The 20,592-nt window shown below is 46.1% G+C and overlaps 1 protein-coding gene across 6 annotated transcripts; it reads left to right on the forward strand.

The window, feature by feature from the left end:
- The first annotated feature begins 3,904 nt into the window (after window positions 1–3,904).
- Window positions 3,905–20,293, forward strand: TRNAU1AP (tRNA selenocysteine 1 associated protein 1). Of its 6 annotated transcripts, none has more exons than XM_072609583.1 (9): window positions 3,932–4,056; window positions 7,142–7,239; window positions 11,077–11,176; window positions 11,801–11,853; window positions 12,535–12,666; window positions 14,585–14,704; window positions 15,535–15,697; window positions 16,176–16,209; window positions 19,603–20,293. In XM_072609583.1, exons 1-9 carry the CDS (start codon window positions 4,030–4,032, stop codon window positions 19,737–19,739), a joined length of 864 nt encoding a protein of 287 aa, XP_072465684.1. In that variant the 5' UTR covers window positions 3,932–4,029; the 3' UTR covers window positions 19,740–20,293. The 6 variants fall into 6 exon arrangements, with proteins under 6 accessions (XP_072465682.1, XP_072465683.1, XP_072465686.1 ...); XM_072609584.1 differs by having other exon boundaries at window positions 15,541–15,697; XM_072609581.1 differs by lacking the exon at window positions 7,142–7,239 and having other exon boundaries at window positions 3,905–4,056.
- Window positions 20,294–20,592: the final 299 nt, after the last annotated feature.

The following is a 20,592-nucleotide window of genomic DNA, read 5'->3' on the forward strand; positions in this document are numbered from 1 at the left end:
GGTCACTCCTGGCAAGCCTCAGTTTTCTCATCTCCAAAATGAGGATAATAAGGGAGATGTTATGGTACCCACCCTCATAAAGCACTTAGGCATCAGTTAATAGGTATTTATTAAGCACTTACCATGTATCAGGCATTGTGCTAAGTACTGGAGATACAGAAAAACGCAAAAACAAGGTCTCTGCCCTCATGGAACCCACATTCTAGAGGGTAGGACCACATCAAATTAACTGCACATATAGGATATATACATACCAAAACATTTATATACATATGAATAGTAGATGGAAAGTAAACTCAGAGAGAGGGTGCTAGGGCAGACTGGGAAAGGCCTGCACAAGGTGGGATTTGAGCTGAATCTTGAAGGAAACCAGGGCATTTGGGATGCAGAGGGAAAGAGGGAGAACATTCCAGGCTTGGAGAATGATAGTGCAAAATTCATGGAATCAGGAGATGGAATGTTGTATGTGAGAAAGAACTAGTCAGCCATTTAGCTGGATCATAATGTGTGGAAAGGAGTAAACTATAGAGGGCTTTAAATAGGAAATTTCATATTCGATCTTACAGTAATAGGGAGACAGAAATTTGTTGAGTACTGAGGGAAGGGGGGGGTGTAGATGTTAATGATCAAATTTATTTTAGGAAAATCACTTTGGCATCTGTATGAAAAATGGATTGGAATGAAGAGAAATGAGGCAGAGAGGCTCTTGGAATGGTCCAGAAGTGATGAGAACCTGTATTAGGGTAATGACTGGACGAAGAGGACGTATAGGAGGGATGATTATGAAGACAAATGACAAGGTTTTGCAAAGGCCTGGATAAGTAGAGTAATGAGGAGCAGAGGATAGAACTAAGTTTATGAGCCTAGGTGACTGACAGTATGATGACACACTCAATGGTAGTATGGATGTTACTAATGTTACTAATATAATATCAAAGAAGGAGAGAGTTTGGGGGGAAAGATGATGAATTCTGTTTTGGCTATAATGAATTTGAGATACCTTTAATACATCCAATTTGAGATTTCAAAAGGCAATCGGTGATGTGGGACTGAAACTCAGAAAAGATGTGAGGGGGTGGTTATATGGATGTGGGAATCATCTGTAGATAGAAGATAATTGAACAAAAAGAAGCTTATGAGATCATCACGTTACAAGACAACAGTCTTGGGGGGAGAACTTCGATTTCCGCAAAGTTGATAGGCATTGCCATTGTTGAAGATCCAACCAAGAGGGCAAAATCACACAGGAGGACAGCAAAGTCAAATGCTACAGAGGTCAAGAAGGGAGTAATCCAAGGCTGAGGTTGGGCAAGGGCTGATTTAGGATTGGACAAGGGAGCAAGGCATTTAAATATAGAAGATATGGTAGAACTGAACTTATTCATGAAGAGGATGAGACAAACAGTGAAGAGTGGCCAATAATGGGGTTGCTGTTCAACCTTCTTTCTGGAAGAGGACCAGTGGTATCACAAGAGTGGTGACTTGCATGTGAACTGGATTTAAGTGAGGCAGGGCTGTGCAAAGTTGTCAGCCTCACTCTCTACTGTGATGGCCTGGGAAAGAACTGAGGGCCACTCCTCAATAGAAATCACAGTGACAACAAAGAACAGGATGAGAGGACATATGTTATAGCAAAAGATGGAATGATTAAAGTATGATCAGATAAAGGAATTGTGGAATTCATAATGGTGAAAGTGTAACATTTGTGGCTGTTGGCAAGATTGAGGGCATGATCAGCTCTACTTTGCTGAAATGGAATGAAGGCTTGTAAGTTAGGGGAACTGAGTAGATTAAGGAACTGGGATGTTAAGGATATTTGAGGAAGCATCTATTCATGCACTGAAGTCCACTAGTATGAGGGCAGGAGTTGGGGAGGAGAGAAAGACTGTCAGGCATTGAACTTACTGAGGAAGGAAAAGTTCCCTAGGAATGGATAGCTAATGAGCATTAGAGTCTGGATTGGGTCATAAATTTGGACAGCATGAACCTCACAGAAGGTTGCTGAGTTATAGAGGTAGAGAGGAAATTTAGAAGTGACAGTGGACAACAATGAGTATTTCAACTCCCCCATCCACAACCAGTGAGTCAAGGAGTATGATGAAAGTGCAGCCAGCTCTGGAAAGGGATGCCATGCCATCAGGATGGAACCAAATCTTGGGGAGACACAGAAGATGGAAAAAGAGACAGAAAGCTCTTAAGGATGAAAGGAAGTTTGCTAATTATGGAGCAGGCATGGTGAGGGAGCATAGTGAAAGTGGGACAGATCTGGAGTGGGATATTGGGGAGGAGGAAGGTTAAATTTGAGGTTTGTCCATGGGAAATAGGATTCAGAATCAGTGCGATGGAGAGTGTATGGGGGTTTAGGGATATGGAGGTTATAATAACTGAAAAAAGAATTCAGGAAATATATTACTGGTTGGAGACACATCCATTGAGGGCTGCAATTGATTAGACTGCAAAGTCCTACCTGAAGATACTTCAGAGCTGTCAGTGAAGTGTCCTGAGGATGCTGGGGGCCTCTCTCTCAAGCAGGCAGGAGCAGGCTGGGGCATATATGACCCTAGGATAGTCCTATTAAATGGAAGGAATTCAGTCAGTCAACATGCACTTATTAAGAGCTTACTAAGGATCAGATACCTTGCTAAATACTGACAGAAGGAGAAAGACAGGTCTTACCCTCAAGGAGTGAGCTAACATTCTAATGGAGGAAAACAATACTGATGTGTGATTTCCAGGGCTGGACTGAGCTTCCAGCATGAGGAGGATTCTGGGTGATGGTAGTCCAAAGTGTAGTCCAGAGATAAATTAACTGTGCAAAGTGGGTAGCAGAAAGGAAATAGGGATTGACAGTAGAATCAGCTCCCTGAATCACCTGTATATAAGACTCCCAACTTACTTGGCCTGCTGCCCCATTTAAAAAAAAATTACTCAGGGCCCCCCTGGAAATTACTTTCTTTTAACCCTTTAATGGTTTTTGATTTGTTTTGTAAAATTCACATCATTTCAGAAATGACCCCCAACCCTCTCCTATTCCTCATCGTTCTGTCACTTCCCAGAGGGTAATATTGTCCATTTGGGAACATATGCAAGACTATTTGAATATGAAGGCTTGGAGGCAAGTGACTGGGATCCTGTGCTGGGAGGGACTTGGAATAAAGCAGATGGAGGGTCATTGAAGTATTTTTATTATTTTTAAAATAATATTTTCCTTTTTCCCAGTTATCCGTGAAGGCAGTTTCTAACAATGGAAGCATTTTTAAAAATGCACCAAGAACAGGAAGAATCCCTGAAAAGCAGGCTTTTATTAGGTACTTCAGAGAAGCAGTCAGTTCGGTGCTTTTTTCCAGCCCTGTCCGACCCTCTTGGGGGGGTTTCTTGGCAGACTTCCTGGAGCAGTCTGCCATTTCCTCCTCCAGCTCACTTTACAAACGGGGAAACAGAGGCACACAGGGTGAAGTGACTTGGCCAGGGTCATGCAGCTAGGCCAGACATGAACTCATGAAGATGAGACTGCCGGACCCCAGGCCGCCCGAAGAAATCTCTAGCTGTAGATAATTAATAATAGGTAATTAAGAGAGACTTGCAGTTTCACCTACGTCTTTCTGCTCCACTAGACACGTGGAAAGACCCGTGTTATTTGATGTTTGCTAAGTGCAAAACAGAAAAAAAAATGAAAATCGATCAATCATCAATCTAACCCGCCCACCCAGGATCCTAGGCCGGCCCTCCTCCCAGGAATGCTAACCGAGCATGCGCACTCGTTAACATTCCGCTCCTCCCACTCGGAAGGAAATGGAGTCTGGTCACGCCCCTAAGCGTCAGTCTCCTGGAACGTCCAAGCCCCGCCCACTCGGAGCAGAATCTGGATTCGTCCCGCCCCCCTCCCTGCCCCGGGAAGCGACGGCGGATGTGAGGGCTGAGCATGCGCCCTCGGCGGCGGCGCATGCTCAGTGGCGTGGGCCGAGTCGGTGCGTGCGCGGCCGGCGCCTCGGCCTCCCAGAGCCTTGGGCCGCGCGGGGTCGCGCGGGCATGGCGGCTTCCCTGTGGATGGGGGACGTAAGTGAGCACGCACGGGGAGGCCGAGGGTGCGCGGGCGGAGCTGCGGGCGGGCGGGAGGGGCACGAGGGGGTGGGGTGGGGTAAGAGGCAGGCCCCCCCCCCCCCCCTCCCTTGGTGGCGCCCGGAGCCGAGCGCTACCCTGGGGGATGGGAGGGACTTGGGTTCGAATCCCGTCTCTGGCTCTTCCTCCTCAAGTCATGTAACTTCCCCGGGCCTCAGCTTCCACCTCTGGAAAATGGGCTCTTGTGGACGTGGGGGCAAAAGGCTTGGGGTAGTTGTTATGTGCTACCCTCACCCGTCACAGTTTAGGGTTATTAGAGATGAGTGCGGGGGGCCTTGAGCCCGAAAGTGACCCCCAAAGAGATGGGAGTAGCATCCTGACAGTTAAAATAGCCAGGATGAAAGAGAGAGAAACAGACAGGCATCAATTAAGCACTTACTGTATACCAGATGCAACATTTATTAAGCACCTACTGTGTGCCAAGCACTGCTCTAAGCGATTGGGGGGTGGGGGCGGGACGGTTACTGAGACCCGAAAACCAAGCTGTCCTTACTCTCGGGGTTTCTATTCTAATGGGGAAGACCACACGTAAAGGGGGAGGGGCTTGATCCCCATCAAACTAAAGAAAAGCTGGATCTTACGTAGAGTTCATTGTTTGGTGTTTGAAGCTCTCAAAAGCCTGGCCCCTTCCTGCCTTTCCTGGCTTCTTACATTTGCTTATCCCCCGTAATTATGGTGCAGTGGACACGGAACTACCTACTTTGTGGTTCCTCCAAATATCCAGACTCCAGACCTTTGCACTTGGTTGTTTCCCAGTGATTGGAAGGCTCTCCCTCCTCACCTTCCACTCTTAGCTTCCCTAGCTTCTTTCAAGATAATGCAATGCCACCTTGGGCAGGAAACCTTCCTTCTCTGTCTCTTCCCCCTCCCTCCCTCCAGTATTAGTACCTTCCTCCTGCAATTGCCTTCCTTTTACATTGTATATATTATGTACCTGCCTAGTTATTTATGTATCCATCTTCCCTACTAGAATGTGAGCTTCTTGGCACATTGAGTTTGGAAACCAATTTGAAATGAATGCAAACAAAGTGACTAAAATGTCCATACCTTTTAATCCAGAGATTCCACTTAAAGGTTTCTATCCCCAAAAGTCCCCCACGCCCACCCCTAAGTATTGATAGCAGCACTTTTTTGTGGTAACAAAGAATTAGGAAAAAAAAGTAGTTGCTCTTGGTTTGGAGGAGAATCTCAGACGCATATTGTGGGCCATGAATGCGGTTGTGATATTTAAATAGAATATTACTGAGCCGTAAGGAATGAGGACAATGATAAATAGGAGAAGCATGAGAAGATCTATATGAACTGATACAGTCAGTCAGTGAACAAACATTTATTAAGCACCTACTATGTGACAGGCACTGTGCTAAATTCTAGAATACGTGGAGCAGAGCCCCCAAAATTATGGCAACACAAATGGAAAGAACCACCACCAAAAATGTTAAATTATTGTAAAATTACAAAGCCCAAACATGTCAACCTGGAAGCTTGGTTAAAAGAGGCAAACAGGCTGAGTGATATGTTAATACATATAGTTTATTCCCTGTAAGCTAGTCTAAGCTAGTGAATTTGTACAAGGAGCCAAAATGTAAGTTCTGACTGTCTGATACAAGAATGACCAGACTTAAATCTGCTTTAGGACAATCCCAGGTTGTCTGTGTCTCTCAGATTTATGGTCTCTATACATGTTTAACTATACCATGAGAAAGGAATTTTCTTAGTTGAATAAATTGTAAATACAAAGATAAGAGAGTTGACAACGTGTCAATTGAAATTACTACCCAGGATATCTTGTTTTCTTTACCAGTAACATGCCATATGTAGTATATGTCCACAAAATATTAAGATATGGAAACAGTCCCATTATTCAAGATTAGCATCTTGGGTTAAGGGTCACATCCTTAAACAGAGTGAAAATACCCATCTGACCTTGTTGACATAGGAATTTTCTGAGTTTACTCAGAGAACAAAGAGACTTGTTTGTCCAGGCTCTTCTTCTGATTGGTTAATTCAGGCTCTGGCCCTTATTAAAGTCCAAAAATGATATTAAATGATTATCACATGACTTCAAAGAAGACATGAGAAGATACCCTTAGCCTACCCCATTGCTATGGTGGGAGGTTCACAAACATTGGATATGTTTTTAGATTGTTTTTCATATATGTATCCATTCGGCTGATTTGTTTGTCTTTAAACATATTGTTTGTTATGTGGAAGAGCTCTCTGGGAGTGGGGAGCAGAGAGGATACTGGAGAAGATTTTGCTGATATAAAAAAGACCAAAATAAAGGGTTTTGTTTTATTTTTATTTTTTTAGAGAATGTGAAATCCCTGAGGGACTGTGTTTGCTTTTCTTTGTAGCCCCCATTCTTAGCACCTAGTAAGCACTTAATAAATACTTGCTGATTGATGGGTTTGGTTGATTGAATATACCAGACATTGGACTAGGTGCTTAGAGAAGCTTGCATTCTACTGGAGGTAGTGACCACCAGTCTGTAGATGCAAAGTAAATACTTTTGTGTGGGAGGAGACATTAACAACAGAGGAAATCCAGAAGGGCCCCCTGTAAGAAATAGTACTGGTCTAAGCTTCAAAGAGAGGTAGGGCTTAAAGGTTTACGAACTGTTTTCATTTAATTCTCACTCAGAACACGTCATTGATTTTTTCTCATTGGATCCTCAGCACAACCCTGTGAAGTATCTAGGGTGGTGTTAGGTCCATTTTACAAATGAGAAACAGACTGAGAGAGGCAAGCACGTGCTTGCCTGGGGCCACACATCTAGGAAGGGTTAGGAATGAGATTCAGAGCCAGGTTTTCGTGCCTTGAAGTCTATTTGGCCTTGGCAAGTAGGTATTCCAGGTATTATTTCTGTATTTCAAATGAGAAATGTTTCAGAAAAACATGTCATTGGCAGTCTTGAGGAAGGCAGGCGTGGCTTCTCCCCAGCTGCTGGAGGCAGGGTCAAGGTTAGGGTGGGGGGATGCCTTCTTCCTGGATTCCCCCATGGTGCTGGTTTTTCTTGCAGCTGGAACCCTACATGGATGAAAACTTTATCTCCAGAGCTTTCGCCACCATGGGAGAGACCGTTCTGAGCGTTAAAATCATCCGCAACAGGCTCACCGGGTACTGTATTTTCCAAGCTGCTTCTGTTATGAGGATTCTGAAATGGTTTATTGGTGCTCTCTTCTCTTCTTACATCCCTATCACTTTCTCTCCCAGTAGAACTCTACTTTGTAACAAATAAATAGGGTCAAGCAAAGCAAATCAATGTGGCTGTGGCTGAAAATATATGTCTCCTTTCACCCCTGTAGTCTACCACCACTCTTCCAAGAGGTCAGAGGGCACCAGGACAGCCAGTATGCATCAGAGGTGGGACTTGAACTCCAAGCTTCTTGACTCAAGTTCAACCTTTTATCTACATCAGTCTGTGTCTCTGTTTCAGTTATTTCTTGAATGGACTTTATTTTTTCAAATTTAAAAATTAAACTAAGCTTTATTTAAAAGTTAAAATTCTTTCCCTCCTACCTCCCCACTCCCACTCACATTACCCAATGGATAAACAAGAAAAATAAAAATCCCATTGAAACATGTTGTGGACAAGCTTTTTATTGTGTAGTTTGACCCTAACCCTGTGTGGCTCAGAGACCAGACCCGTTGCTTAGAGACCAATTTACACATTGGCCATGTCAAAAATAACTCATTCCCAACTCTAAGTCTGTCACTTCTCTGTCAGGGATGGGTAACATGTTTTATCATCAGAAGTCCTCTGGAATTGTAGTGGGTGGTTGTGTTGATCAGAGTTTCTAAGCCTTTTGGAGTTTTGTCTCTACAATGTTGCAGTTATTTCTCCTGGTTCTGCTCACTTCACTTTGCTTCGGTTCATACAAGTCTTCCCAGGTTTTTCTGAAGCCATCCCCTTCATCATTTCTTATAGCACAATAGTATTCCATCACAATCATATGCCACAACTTGTTTGGCCATTTATTGAGGGGCATCCCCTCCATTTTCAAGGAGAAATAACTATAATATTGTAGAGACAACTCTGAAAGACTTAAAAACCGATCAACAGAATGACCCACTACAACTCTGTTATTTCTCCACAGAAAGAGCTGCTGTGAACATTTTGGATACACAGGTCCTTTTCCTTTTTATTTGGAGTATAGACCTACACGTGGTATAATTTAATAGCTAATTTGGGGCCCAGTTCCAAAGTGCTCTCTAGAATGATTGGACTAGTCCCTGGCTCCACCAACAGCCCATGAAGGGACCTGTTTTTACACACAGCTCATCCAGCGTTTGCCATTTTCCTTTTTTGTCAGCTTTGACACTCTGATGACTATGAGGTGGTACCTCAGTTGCTTTAATTTACGTATCTGTAATGATTATTGACTTAGAGCATTTTTTTTTCATCTGGCTCTTGATAGCTTGGGTTTTTTCTTACAAAACTGTCTATTCTTATCCTGTAACCTCCTATGATCTCCAGTGACAGGAAGCTCACAAGTACATCAATGTTAGAGAAATGTATTTTAGAGAATCTTCTCCTGTATTGACATGAAATCTACTTCTTTGTAACTTCATGGGACCATGGATTTAAAGTTGGAAGGGACCTCAGAATACCTTGGACAATCTTCTCATTTTATTTTATTTTTTTCCCCTTAGTTTAGAAATAAGGAAACTTGAGGCCCAGGTGGTTTAAAAGTGACTTGCCCAAGGTCACAAAGGTAGTATGCATCAGAGGTGGGATTTGAACTCGGGTCCTCTGAGGAGTCCCCCTGGTCTTTCAGACATTTTCATTTTTATTGGCATTCTGAGACAGAACCAGAGCAGAGAGAAGGGAAACCCAGGTGAATAAGTCACTACTCCTCTCTGGAACTCAGTTTCCCTATCTGTCAAATATGGATGACCTCAAATGAGTTCCCCTCCAGTTCAAAACTGAATGATTTGTTCAGAACTTTATACTTTTCAGAGTAGCTTTGTATAGGACTGTAGCTAGAAGGCCAGTAGTGGCACAGTAGAGAGAATGCTGGACCTAGAGTCAGGAACACTTGAATTTAAATCCAGCCCCAGGTACTTACTAGCTGTATGACCCCATGGCAAATCACTTCACCCTGTTTGCCTCAGTTCCCCCATATATAAAGTGGGGATAATAAATAAAAGTGCCTACCTCCCAGGGGTGTTGTGAGGATCAAATAAGACAGCATTTTTAAAGTGCTTAGCACCGGGCCTGGCCTCTAGTAGGTACTAAATAAATGTTTGCTATTATTAGCTATTATTGTTACTGGCAGTGTGGCCCTGGTAAAGTCATTTAACCACTGACTGCCTTAGTTTCCTTATCTGTAAAACAGGGATAGTGATATCATCTACTCCCCTGAGGTACTTTGAGGATCAAGTGAGATGTTTGTAAAGTGCTTTGCTAAGCCTAAAGTGCTGTATAAATGATAGTTGCAAGAAAACCATCTGTACGAGGCAGGTGAGGGAACCATAACTGATCAGCAATTCATGTGAAAAAGATCTGAGATGCTTAGGGGACTGCAAGCTCAGTGTGAGCTAACAATGTGATGTGGCAGGCAGAAAAACAAATGCTCATTTGATCTTAGGCTGTGTTGTTAGAGGCACATCCAGGGTGAAGGAAGTGACAGTCCTGCTGCCATCAGTGCTGGCCAGACACACCTGGTGGCCTGCTTCCATTCTGAGTGCCTCGTTTGAGGAAGGTACCATGACTGGATGGAGTTTATTCTAGAAAGGGCTGCCACAGTGGGTAGGAACTGGGGACCATAGGAGGATCACAAGTAATAACTGTCATAAAGCCTTTGCAGGCTGGTAATAGCAAAGAGGGATGAGCCTTCTTCTGCTTGGCCCCAGAGGAGAGAACAAGGGACAACTGGAGGACATTGTAGAGAGGCAGGTTTCAGTTCAACAGGGCCCAACGTGCTAAAATGCAGAGCTATCCCAAAGCAGAGCAGCCTGGCTTGGGAAGCAGTGAATCCTTCCTCCCCACAAGTGTTTGGTACAGGTTGGATCCATGACCTGGTGTACAGGTTGGATCCATGACCTGGTGTAAGCAGAGTCGTGATCCTGTATGGGATGGGTGAGATGAACTTTGGGCATCTTCCCAACTCGAATTCTCTGCTGCTAGGAAATGATCTCTCTTGCAGTTACCTTGGGAGCTGGAGAGTGTTCCATCATTTGAGGTATTGAAATATACCTCATCCCAGAGGCTGAGAGGCTGTCAAGGGGATTCTCATGCAGGAAATGTTTATGATTCTGTGACTTCGCTTTGCCAACCCATCCCCTGCTCTTACCACCAACAATAACACTGATATTCGTATATATAGGTGAGAGGCTGTGTGGTAGAATGGAGAGACCTGTAATTCCACCCCAGACCAACACTGTCTTGTGAGCAAATCTCTTCATGGCTCTTTGTTGTATGCAGTTCCCCAAGACTAGGAGTTGCTAGAAAGGTGTTGAGTTGCATCTGGTGAAGGCCAGCTCCTCACCTGAGATCAGTATAATCACAGGTATAATCTCTATCTCTTTGCATCTATGAATCACCCTAGCCACATGTCCAGAAGTCACAAGTCAAGCCTCACCTCTGATACAACCTGATTGTGTGACCCTGGGCAGGTCATTCACCTGCTCTGAGCCCCCAGGCAACACTTTAAGTTGTTGAATAATTCTTAATGATTCCCCATCAAATTATGTCCATTAAGATCCGGTTAGGGCCAGTTAGGGCCCAGTTTCCTTCCACAGAACTGTAGAATCTGAGTTGGGAGGGCCTTGGAGATCAACTTGTCCAGTTAGCAAGTGAAGAAACTGAGGCCAGAGGCTCTGGGACACTCAGGTCTTGTCTTTGAGCTGGCAGTTAAACTCGTGTACTCTAGCCACCTCAGTTTAGCCTCCTTCTCAGAAAGGAAATAAGCTTCTCACCCTAACCCTGATCTCACCTTCCTTTCTCTCCAGGATCCCTGCTGGCTACTGCTTTGTGGAATTTGCTGATCTGGCCACAGCTGAGAAGTGTTTGCATAAAATAAATGGAAAACCCCTCCCTGGAGCCACACCAGTAAGGACCATGAGTTTGTCCCGGGAGCCAGAGTGAGATGCTAGGTCACAGGGTAGATGTGACATAGGCCAAGAGGAAAATGCCTGTAGCTGGCAGCAGCCAGCCCCTAGGCAGCACACCTGCTCTGCCAAGAGTTAGAGAGGTTCCCTGACCTGCCTGTGGCCTCACAGTGAGTAAGTGTTGGAGGAAGGGTCCAAAACCAAGACCTTGCAGTGCAGAACTTGTGTCCATGCCAATACCCTCTGTTGGCCCTAAGTGGAGCGATGATAATCCCTCTTGTTGTAGGGCGGTGAGGAAGGGCTTTCTGTCCACAATCTCATTTGTTCCTTGAAGCAGGCCTGTAGGGTAGGGAGTGCAAGTGTCATTATTCCCATTTTACAGATGATGAAACTGAGGCTCAGAGAGGTTTACTGACTTGCCTAAGGTTCACCTAGCTTGTAAGTGGTGGAGCTGGAACTTGAACCCAGGTTTCCTGACTCCCCAGTCCAGGGTTCTTTCCACTGCACCACCCCACGCTGTACCAAGTTGGCATACCAGTGAGTACATCCATGGTTATTTCATGCCTCTTCTGAATGTTGTTTGACCCTAGAGTGACCCTCCCCTGACCCTGCCCTATTGTTTCAGGCAAAACGTTTTAAACTGAACTACGCCACTTATGGGAAACAACCGGATAACAGGTGAGTCCAGGAGAGGTTCCAGGCTGCTCCCTGTTCTGTCGCCCTAACCATGGGTGCTGGGCCCAGCCTGTGGCGGCATTGGGAGCATACCCAGAAAGGACCCCAGAGCCTTGTGTGGTTGAGCTTCACATGACGTCCAGCTGTGACTACGTCCAGCCCCCAGCTTGTTTTTTCTGCTGTAAATGTCTTCCTTGAGGTTATGGTCCATGGATTCTCCTTCTTGGGTCTTGGATCCCTTCCCCTCTACACATGTGCATGCATGAACATATACACATGGATACACATGGAGTATATTTATTTTTGTTTTGGCAAGGGGTAGGAGGGGGAGTGGATAAGACTGCCTCATTCTCAGTATAAATTTTAGAGGAGACTATAGCTCTGAGAATGCCTCCTGGGCTCAGGATTCCCTAGTTACTCCTCTCTGGAACCCTGCAGAGTTACTCATAACTTCACTGCTGCCATGTCTCCCCAGGATGCTATGGCATGAAGCATGGGGCCTGCTGGAACTAGGATTCTGAGCAGTGGGGGAAGCTTCTCCTGGATGACCAGGAGGGTCAGCAGAAGGTCAAGGCTTCCCACCAGGCCCCAGAGGAAGGGCACACTGGAGCGGATTAGGTCAACAGGCTCTTCCTAGCTCTCCTGTGCCCCTGGTCTCTGATTATGTCCTTCTCTCTCCCTCAGCCCAGAGTACTCCCTCTTTGTAAGGGACCTCAGCCCAGACGTGGATGATGGCATGCTCTATGAATTCTTTGTTAAAGTCTACCCCTCATGTCGAGGAGGCAAGGTGGTCCTGGACCAGGCAGGAATCTCTAAGTAAGACTTTCACCCCCTTCCTCTATCCCCATGTCTTCCCCCTTCAGAACAGCTATCAGAATTATGAAGAAAGTTAACAGGCCAGGATGAGGCAGAACATGTGAGCTTAGGGGTATCAGGGCCAAATGAACACTAGTCCCTGCAGTGAGGATCTTCAGGCTCTGAGCAGATTAATCCAGGGAGGAGAGGGGTATGATTCATAAAACCCAAGGGAGAATACAAGGCTCCAAAGGACTTTTGCTTTGCTGAGCTTAATCAAATGGATTTCACAAAATGTCAGAGCTAAGAGGGGACCCTTAGAACATAGGATGTCAGAGCTGGGAGGGCCCTTAGAACACAGGATGTCAGGGCTGGGAGGGTCCTTATAATACAGACTGGCAAAGCTGAGAGAGGGACCTAAAGGTTGTCTAGTCTAAGGCATTCATTTTAGAAGTAGAAGAGGGAAAGTGACTTCTGCAGGGTCACACAATGGGCCAGCAGGACTAGGATCCTGGTTTCTTGGCTCCCTGTCCAGGGTTGTTGGCCTTTGTCTTTGCTGCCTTGTTCCCCTTCATCTCCCAAGGCCAACCCCACCAGACTATGAAGGCTGCTCCAAGAACATGCTCATGTCCTTGCTCTAGATTTCAGTTCCCTTGTTTTTGAAATGAAGAAACTGTTTAAAACGAGGAAACTCTTAAATGTCTTTCCTTGTCCAGCATCCTGTGGTGCTGTATCTAAATTTTTCCTAAACCTATCTTTACCCACTCTGGGCCTCAGTTTCCTCTTCTGAAGGTGATATTGGACCACACTTCTGTTAGGGGAATATTTCTGGAGTAGGTTTAAAAGCTCATGTTAGGAAAGTGCTGGAGAGAGAGGGAGGGTCAGCCCCGTTCACATGGCATGTGTTGGCTGTGGAGTTCTTGGGCACATGAAAGACCCCTTCACTTTGAACATCATCCCTGCCCTGGCTGGTCACAACCAAAGGGAGGATAATAAAGCACTGGCTCTGCAGGCAAGAAGGATGCAGGTGGGGGTTCATCCTAAAGTATCTGGGCTTACATTTGTATTCTGAGAAACATCTTCACAGAAGTGACCCAGAATCGCAGCCTTCTCCCTCAGAGCCGTCCCTACCATGCAGTCTTGGTGGGCTGCTGTATCCTAAACCAGCTGCACAAGCCTGAGACCCCCAGATAGAGTCCTGTTTGTGTGGCTGAGGCCACAGAGAACCACCACACCTTTTCTCCTGTCATGCTGACATATGTGCCTGGCATGAACCCAAGTCTCCCTAAGGACCTTTTCACTTTGGAGCACAACCATTGGTTCTGGTGTGTTAGAGATTCCCCCCAGGCTCAGGTTCAAGGCTACTTGTGGCCACAGAGAACATTTCTAGAATAGTATCTTTTCTCTCCAGCTCCTTATTCATTTACTCAGTGAGAATTTGAGCACCTCATCTTGTGTTAGGCCTTGTGGCAATATGGAGAAGGATAAGACATTTGAAATGGTTAAATAAAAGCCAGACCAGGGGCAAGAAATGTCTCAAGGCAGCCTGTGATGTGGTGCCCAGTGAGAGGTCTGGGTAATTAGTGCCCTGAGGTCAGAGGGAAGCAAAGAGCTCCAGACCCAGAAACTAGGAAGGCTCCTTAGGGAGCTGGGATTTGAACTTGGCTGTGAATGTTGGGGAAAATTTGCCTACGAGTGTGGGCAGAGACCATTCCAGGGAAGAGCAACATGAACAGAGGGAGATTTATGTGTGTTCAGCTGATTAGGGAGGGCAAGGCTAGGAGGCAAAGCATTATGGGAGATTGAAATAAGATTCTGAGTTCCTCCAGGTCCCAGTCAGGAATCCTCTGTGGTTTTGACAGTCTTACCCACTGCCCTGGAAGACCCGAGCACAGCCCAATGTGGCCACCTGGGACTGAACTGAAGCTTCTTCCTCCAGGGGTTATGGCTTCGTGAAATTCACAGATGAGCTGGAACAGAAGCGGGCCCTGACTGAGTGCCAAGGGGCAGTGGGGCTAGGTTCGAAGCCAGTGCGCCTGAGTGTGGCTATCCCCAAGGCGTAAGTTCCTGGCCTGGGCAGGGGAAGGGGAGGTATTCATGACATTCTTGCCCCAGGATTCTGCATCTCTTTGGTTAGCTCTCTGCTGGAAAGGGTGATGTAGAGATGTATGGGACCTCAGGTCATTTAGACCAACAATCCCCTCCTTTGAAAATCAGGCAGCAGGTCCCAACATCACACAGATTTGAACCTGGGCCCTCCTGCTGTACCTATACCCCACTGACTGGCTGCAAAGGTCTCCCCCTCCTACTTCACTGCTCCAAAAGGACTTCCTTCCTGTACTCAAGGCTGTATGTATGCTAGAAGCTCAAGACCCTCACTCTTCAAAACCAACCACAGATTTGGTGATGGGTGCCTGAGCCTGGGTCTTTGAAGAAGGGATCTGGGTTGGCTGGTCAGCCCCTCAAAGGACACTGACCTTGCCTGGATCCCATCCCCTCCTTCTTTCCCTTTTCTCCCCATCAGGGGTTTGTAGGCAGCAGTGCAGAAGGGTGCTTTTGGCCTCCTAGGTCTCCCTCAATCTCAGGTAGAGGATGGAGAGTTCAGGGTGGGGTGCCGCACTCACCCAGGATCCATCACTTACCATTGGGTGACCTTGGGCACGTCAGATCTCAGGTCTTCGTGTACAGAGTGAAAAGGTTGGCCCAGATGAGCTCGGAGGGTCCTTCTGGTTCTCAGTCTAGGATTCTCTGGTTAGTGACCCTTAGGAAGGAGGTCAGGCCTGTCAGTGTGCTGGGCAGCAGCTCGCTAAATCTAAGGGGACCTCAGAGCAGGAGGACAGGATGACAGAGGTTTGTCAACTCTCCTTTATCCATTCCCTGTGTCCTAAGGAACAGAGTGAAGCCCATGGAATACAGCCAGATGTACAGCTATAGTCTCAACCAGTATTATCAGCAGTACCAGAATTACTATGCACAGTGGGGTTACGACCAGAACACCGGCAGCTACAGCTACAGCTACCCACAGTATGGCTACACTCAGAGCACCATGCAGGTACCTCTGCCTTGGCATACCCAGCCTGGCTGGGTGAGGAAGAGGGAAGGAAGGAGGCCAGGGAGGGAGCCCTGGGTTTGGGCTTCCCCGTGGTGGAAGGGCAGGGAGGGCTCCATGTGGAAGCAAATGGTCACACAGTGGAGGGAGGGGGACCCGCTTAAAGAAAGTCTTTAAGAAAGAATGGTTCTGGACAAACTTGGGGAGGGTGAGAAAAGACCATCTTGTTCTCTTCCTGGTGATCACACATGACTTCTGGGTGACATCCTCTGTATTGAGCGGTTGTCTTTATTTCCTTTTCACTGGCAACATGAACATGTTCAAAAGTTCCTATAATACACTGGAGTTGACATTTTGAAAAGAAAGTGTTGGGGACGGGGTCCAAGGTCTCAAAGCACCCCCCATGCTAGAGCTGCCCTCTTTAGCAGTGGTTGTGGATTTCTGGGGGCTCTCACATATCTCTTCCCCCTCCCTTTTACAGACATACGAAGAAGTTGGGGACGATGCATTGGAAGGTAAGGTGCTTCTTTCCCATTCTTTGATGCTTGTCCTTCCCCCACCAAGGCTCCTACAGGCCCTGGCTCTGCTACCACCTCAGCCCCATCATTCTATTTTTCTGTTCTTCAAAGCCAAGTTAAAAGTCTACCAAAGTCAGAATTTGAACCTAGGTTTCCTGACTCTGGGGCTCCAGTTCTCATCCCTACACTTTGCTACCTCAGTAGTGTCTGGCTAAGGGAATGGAACAGCTGATTACCCTGGAAACTTGGAGAATTATACTTTCTGGTGTTGGCCATGAAGCCTGAGAGCTGAGAATGTCCACAGTGTTTCAAGGGCTCTCACTCCAAACGCAGCTCCTGCAGCAGCCACTAGCTGGGGCCCATAAAGGCCAAACTCACAAATCCTCCAGGCTCCCCAGAGCCTCTCCCCACCCACTCAACTGTTAGAGATGCATGTCCCAGACAGCTTCAGCAAAAACATAACCAAGGGACAGCTGGAACAGCGACAGGGGCTGACTGTGTGCCGCATTCCTCGGAGGTGGCCCCTGCCTCTCTGTCCATCATGGGGTGAAGGGTAAGATTGGTCATTGTGGTGTGTTGTGGCAGCACCGTCTCAGACCACTGCTAATCCAAGTAGAGGCATTTATTGAGGCTTGATGCCCCTCAAAAGCATCTAAGTTCCAAGAGGAACCAGCAACTTAGTAAGACCACACAGGCAAATTCATAGTGTGATGATGCTGATTTACACAACAGAAATTATGAATATTCAGAAGGCAGGAGGGATTTGATAAGGGATTAGGTAATGGGAAGGGGGTCCCTTCTGTGGGTCGGTGGTCAAATATCCTGGTCGTGCTGCTCTCTGATTGGCTAGCTATTGTAATCATGTCTGGTCAAGATGGATAGGTAGCTAGGCTGAGCCTGTCTTGGGCTAAATGGAGCACATAATTGTGGTTGAGTACAAGAACACATCTGTTCAAATATGTGAATTGGATCTAGGGACAGTGGCTGTATTGAGTTGGGGGGCCTGAGGTGTGGGGTGTGGTTGAAGCCAGATTGTGTGGTCAGACCAGGGCTTGGTGGCTGTTCAGTGGGGCCCATGAGGAAGTTAGAATGTTGGGGCTGGGGGCGGCTATATGAGGATTCCTCAGTCTTGAGCTTTCTCTAAGTGCTGTTTTGCTTAACGTTATTGTAGTCATGTGTGCATAGCGTTCCCGTAGTTCTGCTTTCATTCTGCATCAGATCATAGATGTCTTCTCATGATTTACTCTCAGATAACTTTTTTAGAAGTTTCATGAACACATTTTTTTTCCTAACTAAATCTTATTTCAATTATCAAACTTTTTTTCCTCCTTGTTCCTCCTCCCACCCCTCAAATAAAGGGAAAAAAACCAAAAACCCTTGTCATAAGTAAGCACAGTCTGAGAAAACAAATTTCCATATTGGTCATGACCACAAATGTGTGCCCCATTTTTGCACCTTCTCTCCTCTCTTTCAGGAGACAGGCACCTCTTTCACCACTGATCTTCTCCAGTCATGCTTGATCAGAGTTCTTAAGTCGTCCAGAATCATTAGGAACATGTTTCTTAAAAACATTTTTTGTGTTTTTCTACCTCACCGTCCTAAACGGTAGGCGCACCATCCTACTAACCACAGTGTTACACGTGTGATTTTGAATTAGAAAGTGCTTTGGGGAATAGTCAGAGATATGAAGGAGGTTCACCAAAACTTGATTTTCAAGCCACAGCTACACACCTACACACCTGCCTTTGCTAGTCTGATGAAAGGAAATAGAGGAAAATTAGGTTTGATTCAACTGATATTAAGTGTATAGTGTGCCAGGTGTATTATCAGCTCTGCCCTCGAGGAGAGAAATAAACATACAGTAGTCTCCAGAGGGAGAGAGTATTGCCCACCAGGAGGCTCACCAGGAAAAACCTCCCATTGGCAGCAGCATCTGTGTTGTGCTTTGAAGGAATCTAGGGACTTGAGAAGGTGACTGAGGCAGGTGAACATTCCAGCTATAGAGGCCCGCCTGCTGCTGAAGAGGCCTGGCCATGGGGCAAGCTAGTGATAGGGAGTAGGACCTCTCTCCCTCCTCTGTCTGCAAGAAAACCACTGGCTGCCTTGTGCACACACTTAGGAAGAGGCAGGTGGGTCCAGAGGAAAGGACACATTGGCTGCAATCAGACAACCCAAGTTCAGATTTGGCCTTTGGAACTAACAGTGGGATTTGGGCCAGTCGGTGGTGCCTCCTTGGGCCTTACCTTCTTCATCTCTAAAATGGGGGCATTGGACTAGATGACCTCCAAGGTCTCAATTGTGTGGTTAAATTTTATGGTGCCATAAATGTGAGCTTTTCTCAGTTTTTCGGTAACTTGGGAGTCAGTGAGTTCTGACCCCGATAGCCATGGCCCCTTATTCTCTAAGTGCAGTCTGGGCCAGCATAGCTGCTTAGAAGAGCTTACAAGTCTGTTGGGGAAACAGCATGTTTGCATGTAACTAAGTACATACAAAGTTTTTGCCAAGTACACAAGGCCATTCAAGAGCAGGGCTAGGCCAGGAACTTGCAATGTCCAGGATGGGGGGATGAGGGGGGTCTGGAGCCCAGAGGTGGTAAGGAGGGAGGCAGTGCACTCCAGGCACTGGGGACACGCTGGCCTCTATTACATTGACAGCAGGTTAGATGTACATTTCAACATGTGAAGGATTTTAGAGGCAGTGTGGTGTGGTCCATGACCTCCTGCCTTGACCCCTCAGTGCCTGGGGAACTCTCTTAAGGCTGTGGAGTAAAGGCACACCTGCCCTGGTAGGCATCCTGTCATTTAGGGATGCCCTCACCAGTGAAATCAGGGGTCCAGCCCTGTTGGCTGTCTCTCAAGTGTTCTTGATAAGTTCTCAGGCCCCTCCCTCCCTCCGTATCCCATCATGATTCTTGGTCCTTTCATTCCTACTTATTTTTCTTGCGATCCTGCTGTGTACTTTTTAAATTTAAGTTGCTTATTATTTGCATGTGCCTCAGCTGATAAATTCTCATTATTCATCTTTAAAAATGGTGCTCCACCCTAGGTAACTGGGCTGCTGCAATGAAGAGTGGAGCCTGGCATTAGGAAGACCACTATTCAAATCTAGCCTCAGATACTAGCTGTGTTGTCTGACCATGGGCAAGGCACTTAACCTGACTGCCTCAGTTTCCTCAGCTGTAGAATGGGGATCATAATCGTACCTATTTTACAGGGTACATTGAGGGTCAAATGAGATACACAAAGTAGCTGCCTAATACTTATTCCCTTTCCCCAACACTTCAAGCCAAGAACCTTTCTGACTGCTAGATAATGAAATATTGGGTCACTCATATAGGTAGACAGGCAGACAGCAGTCTCTCCTAACACGTTCATTTTCCTAACTGTCCAGACCCAACGCCCCAGCTGGATGTGAATGAAGCCAACAAAGAGTTCATGGAACAGAGTGAGGAGCTCTACGATGCTATGATGAACTGTCATTGGCAGCCTTTGGACACTGTCTCATCAGAGATCCCCCCGGTGATGTAGCCTGGATGAGCTGGGAGCTCAGTGCCTCTGCAAGGACTAAGGGGACAAGAGGAACATGGGAAACTTTTAACCTTTTTCAAATGTAATTTATAAAATTTTAACATTTGCTCAGATAGCAAATACACTCCAATTGACATTAAAGGGAGGCCTTCATTTTCCTGTAGGAATGGGACTTTGGGGGATGGGCTCCCCTTCCCTTCCCAATGGGGGCCTTGGTGGCAAGCTCGCAGCCCCACCTCAGAAGTCAACCTGAAGGATTGGAATCTCAAAGCCTTAAAAAATGGCTGGTGCTGGGCTTTCCTGGGGGAAAGGGCAGTAAGAAATTGCTGAACACTTGTTTAGTGCTACTTGGAAAATCTGAATGTAACTGATGGGTGAAGCTCTCTGGATTTTGAGTAACTGACAAAATTAACTATGTGAGGTAACTATCGGATGTGTTTATTCAGGGAGCATTTCCCCAAAAGGCTCCAAAGAGCCCTGCAACATTATGGTGTGCTTCCTAATGAGCTTGGATTCTTCTCCAATAATAAAGTTGCCCATTAAAGTTTGCAGTATTTGCGTAATGACTTTCATTCATAAGTTCCAAAGGATACCAGAGAACCTCCCCAAAATCATGGCTAATTGTCCTTGTTGGCTTCACTTGTTTCCACATTTTTCAGAGGAAAAAAAAAAACTAAAACTAAGCACACAAAAATTCAATCTTTCTATTTGTTTATTGAAATAAAAACAAGTAACAAAAAACCCCACTTTCCACCCAATTATTCAAAACCAATGTGATTTGATTCAGCTTTTCCTGAAAGAATTCAAAAGATATTTATCAAAAAGAAACGTGGATTATTCCTCAACATCTTGT

The sequence above is a fragment of the Notamacropus eugenii genome, chromosome 5, assembly GCF_028372415.1.
Source record: "Notamacropus eugenii isolate mMacEug1 chromosome 5, mMacEug1.pri_v2, whole genome shotgun sequence".
In the NCBI taxonomy this organism is placed as follows: Eukaryota; Metazoa; Chordata; class Mammalia; order Diprotodontia; family Macropodidae; genus Notamacropus; species Notamacropus eugenii.

Bases quoted from the DNA above. Each gene is read 5' to 3' on its own strand.
- TRNAU1AP (XM_072609581.1), top strand. From the start codon at position 3,923: ATGCGCCCTCGGCGGCGGCGCATGCTCAGTGGCGTGGGCCGAGTCGGT. The intron at 11,177-11,800 runs GTAAGGACCATG...CTATTGTTTCAG, and splicing joins CCCTCCCTGGAGCCACACCA to GCAAAACGTTTTAAACTGAA. The intron at 14,705-15,534 runs GTAAGTTCCTGG...CTGTGTCCTAAG, and splicing joins AGTGTGGCTATCCCCAAGGC to GAACAGAGTGAAGCCCATGG.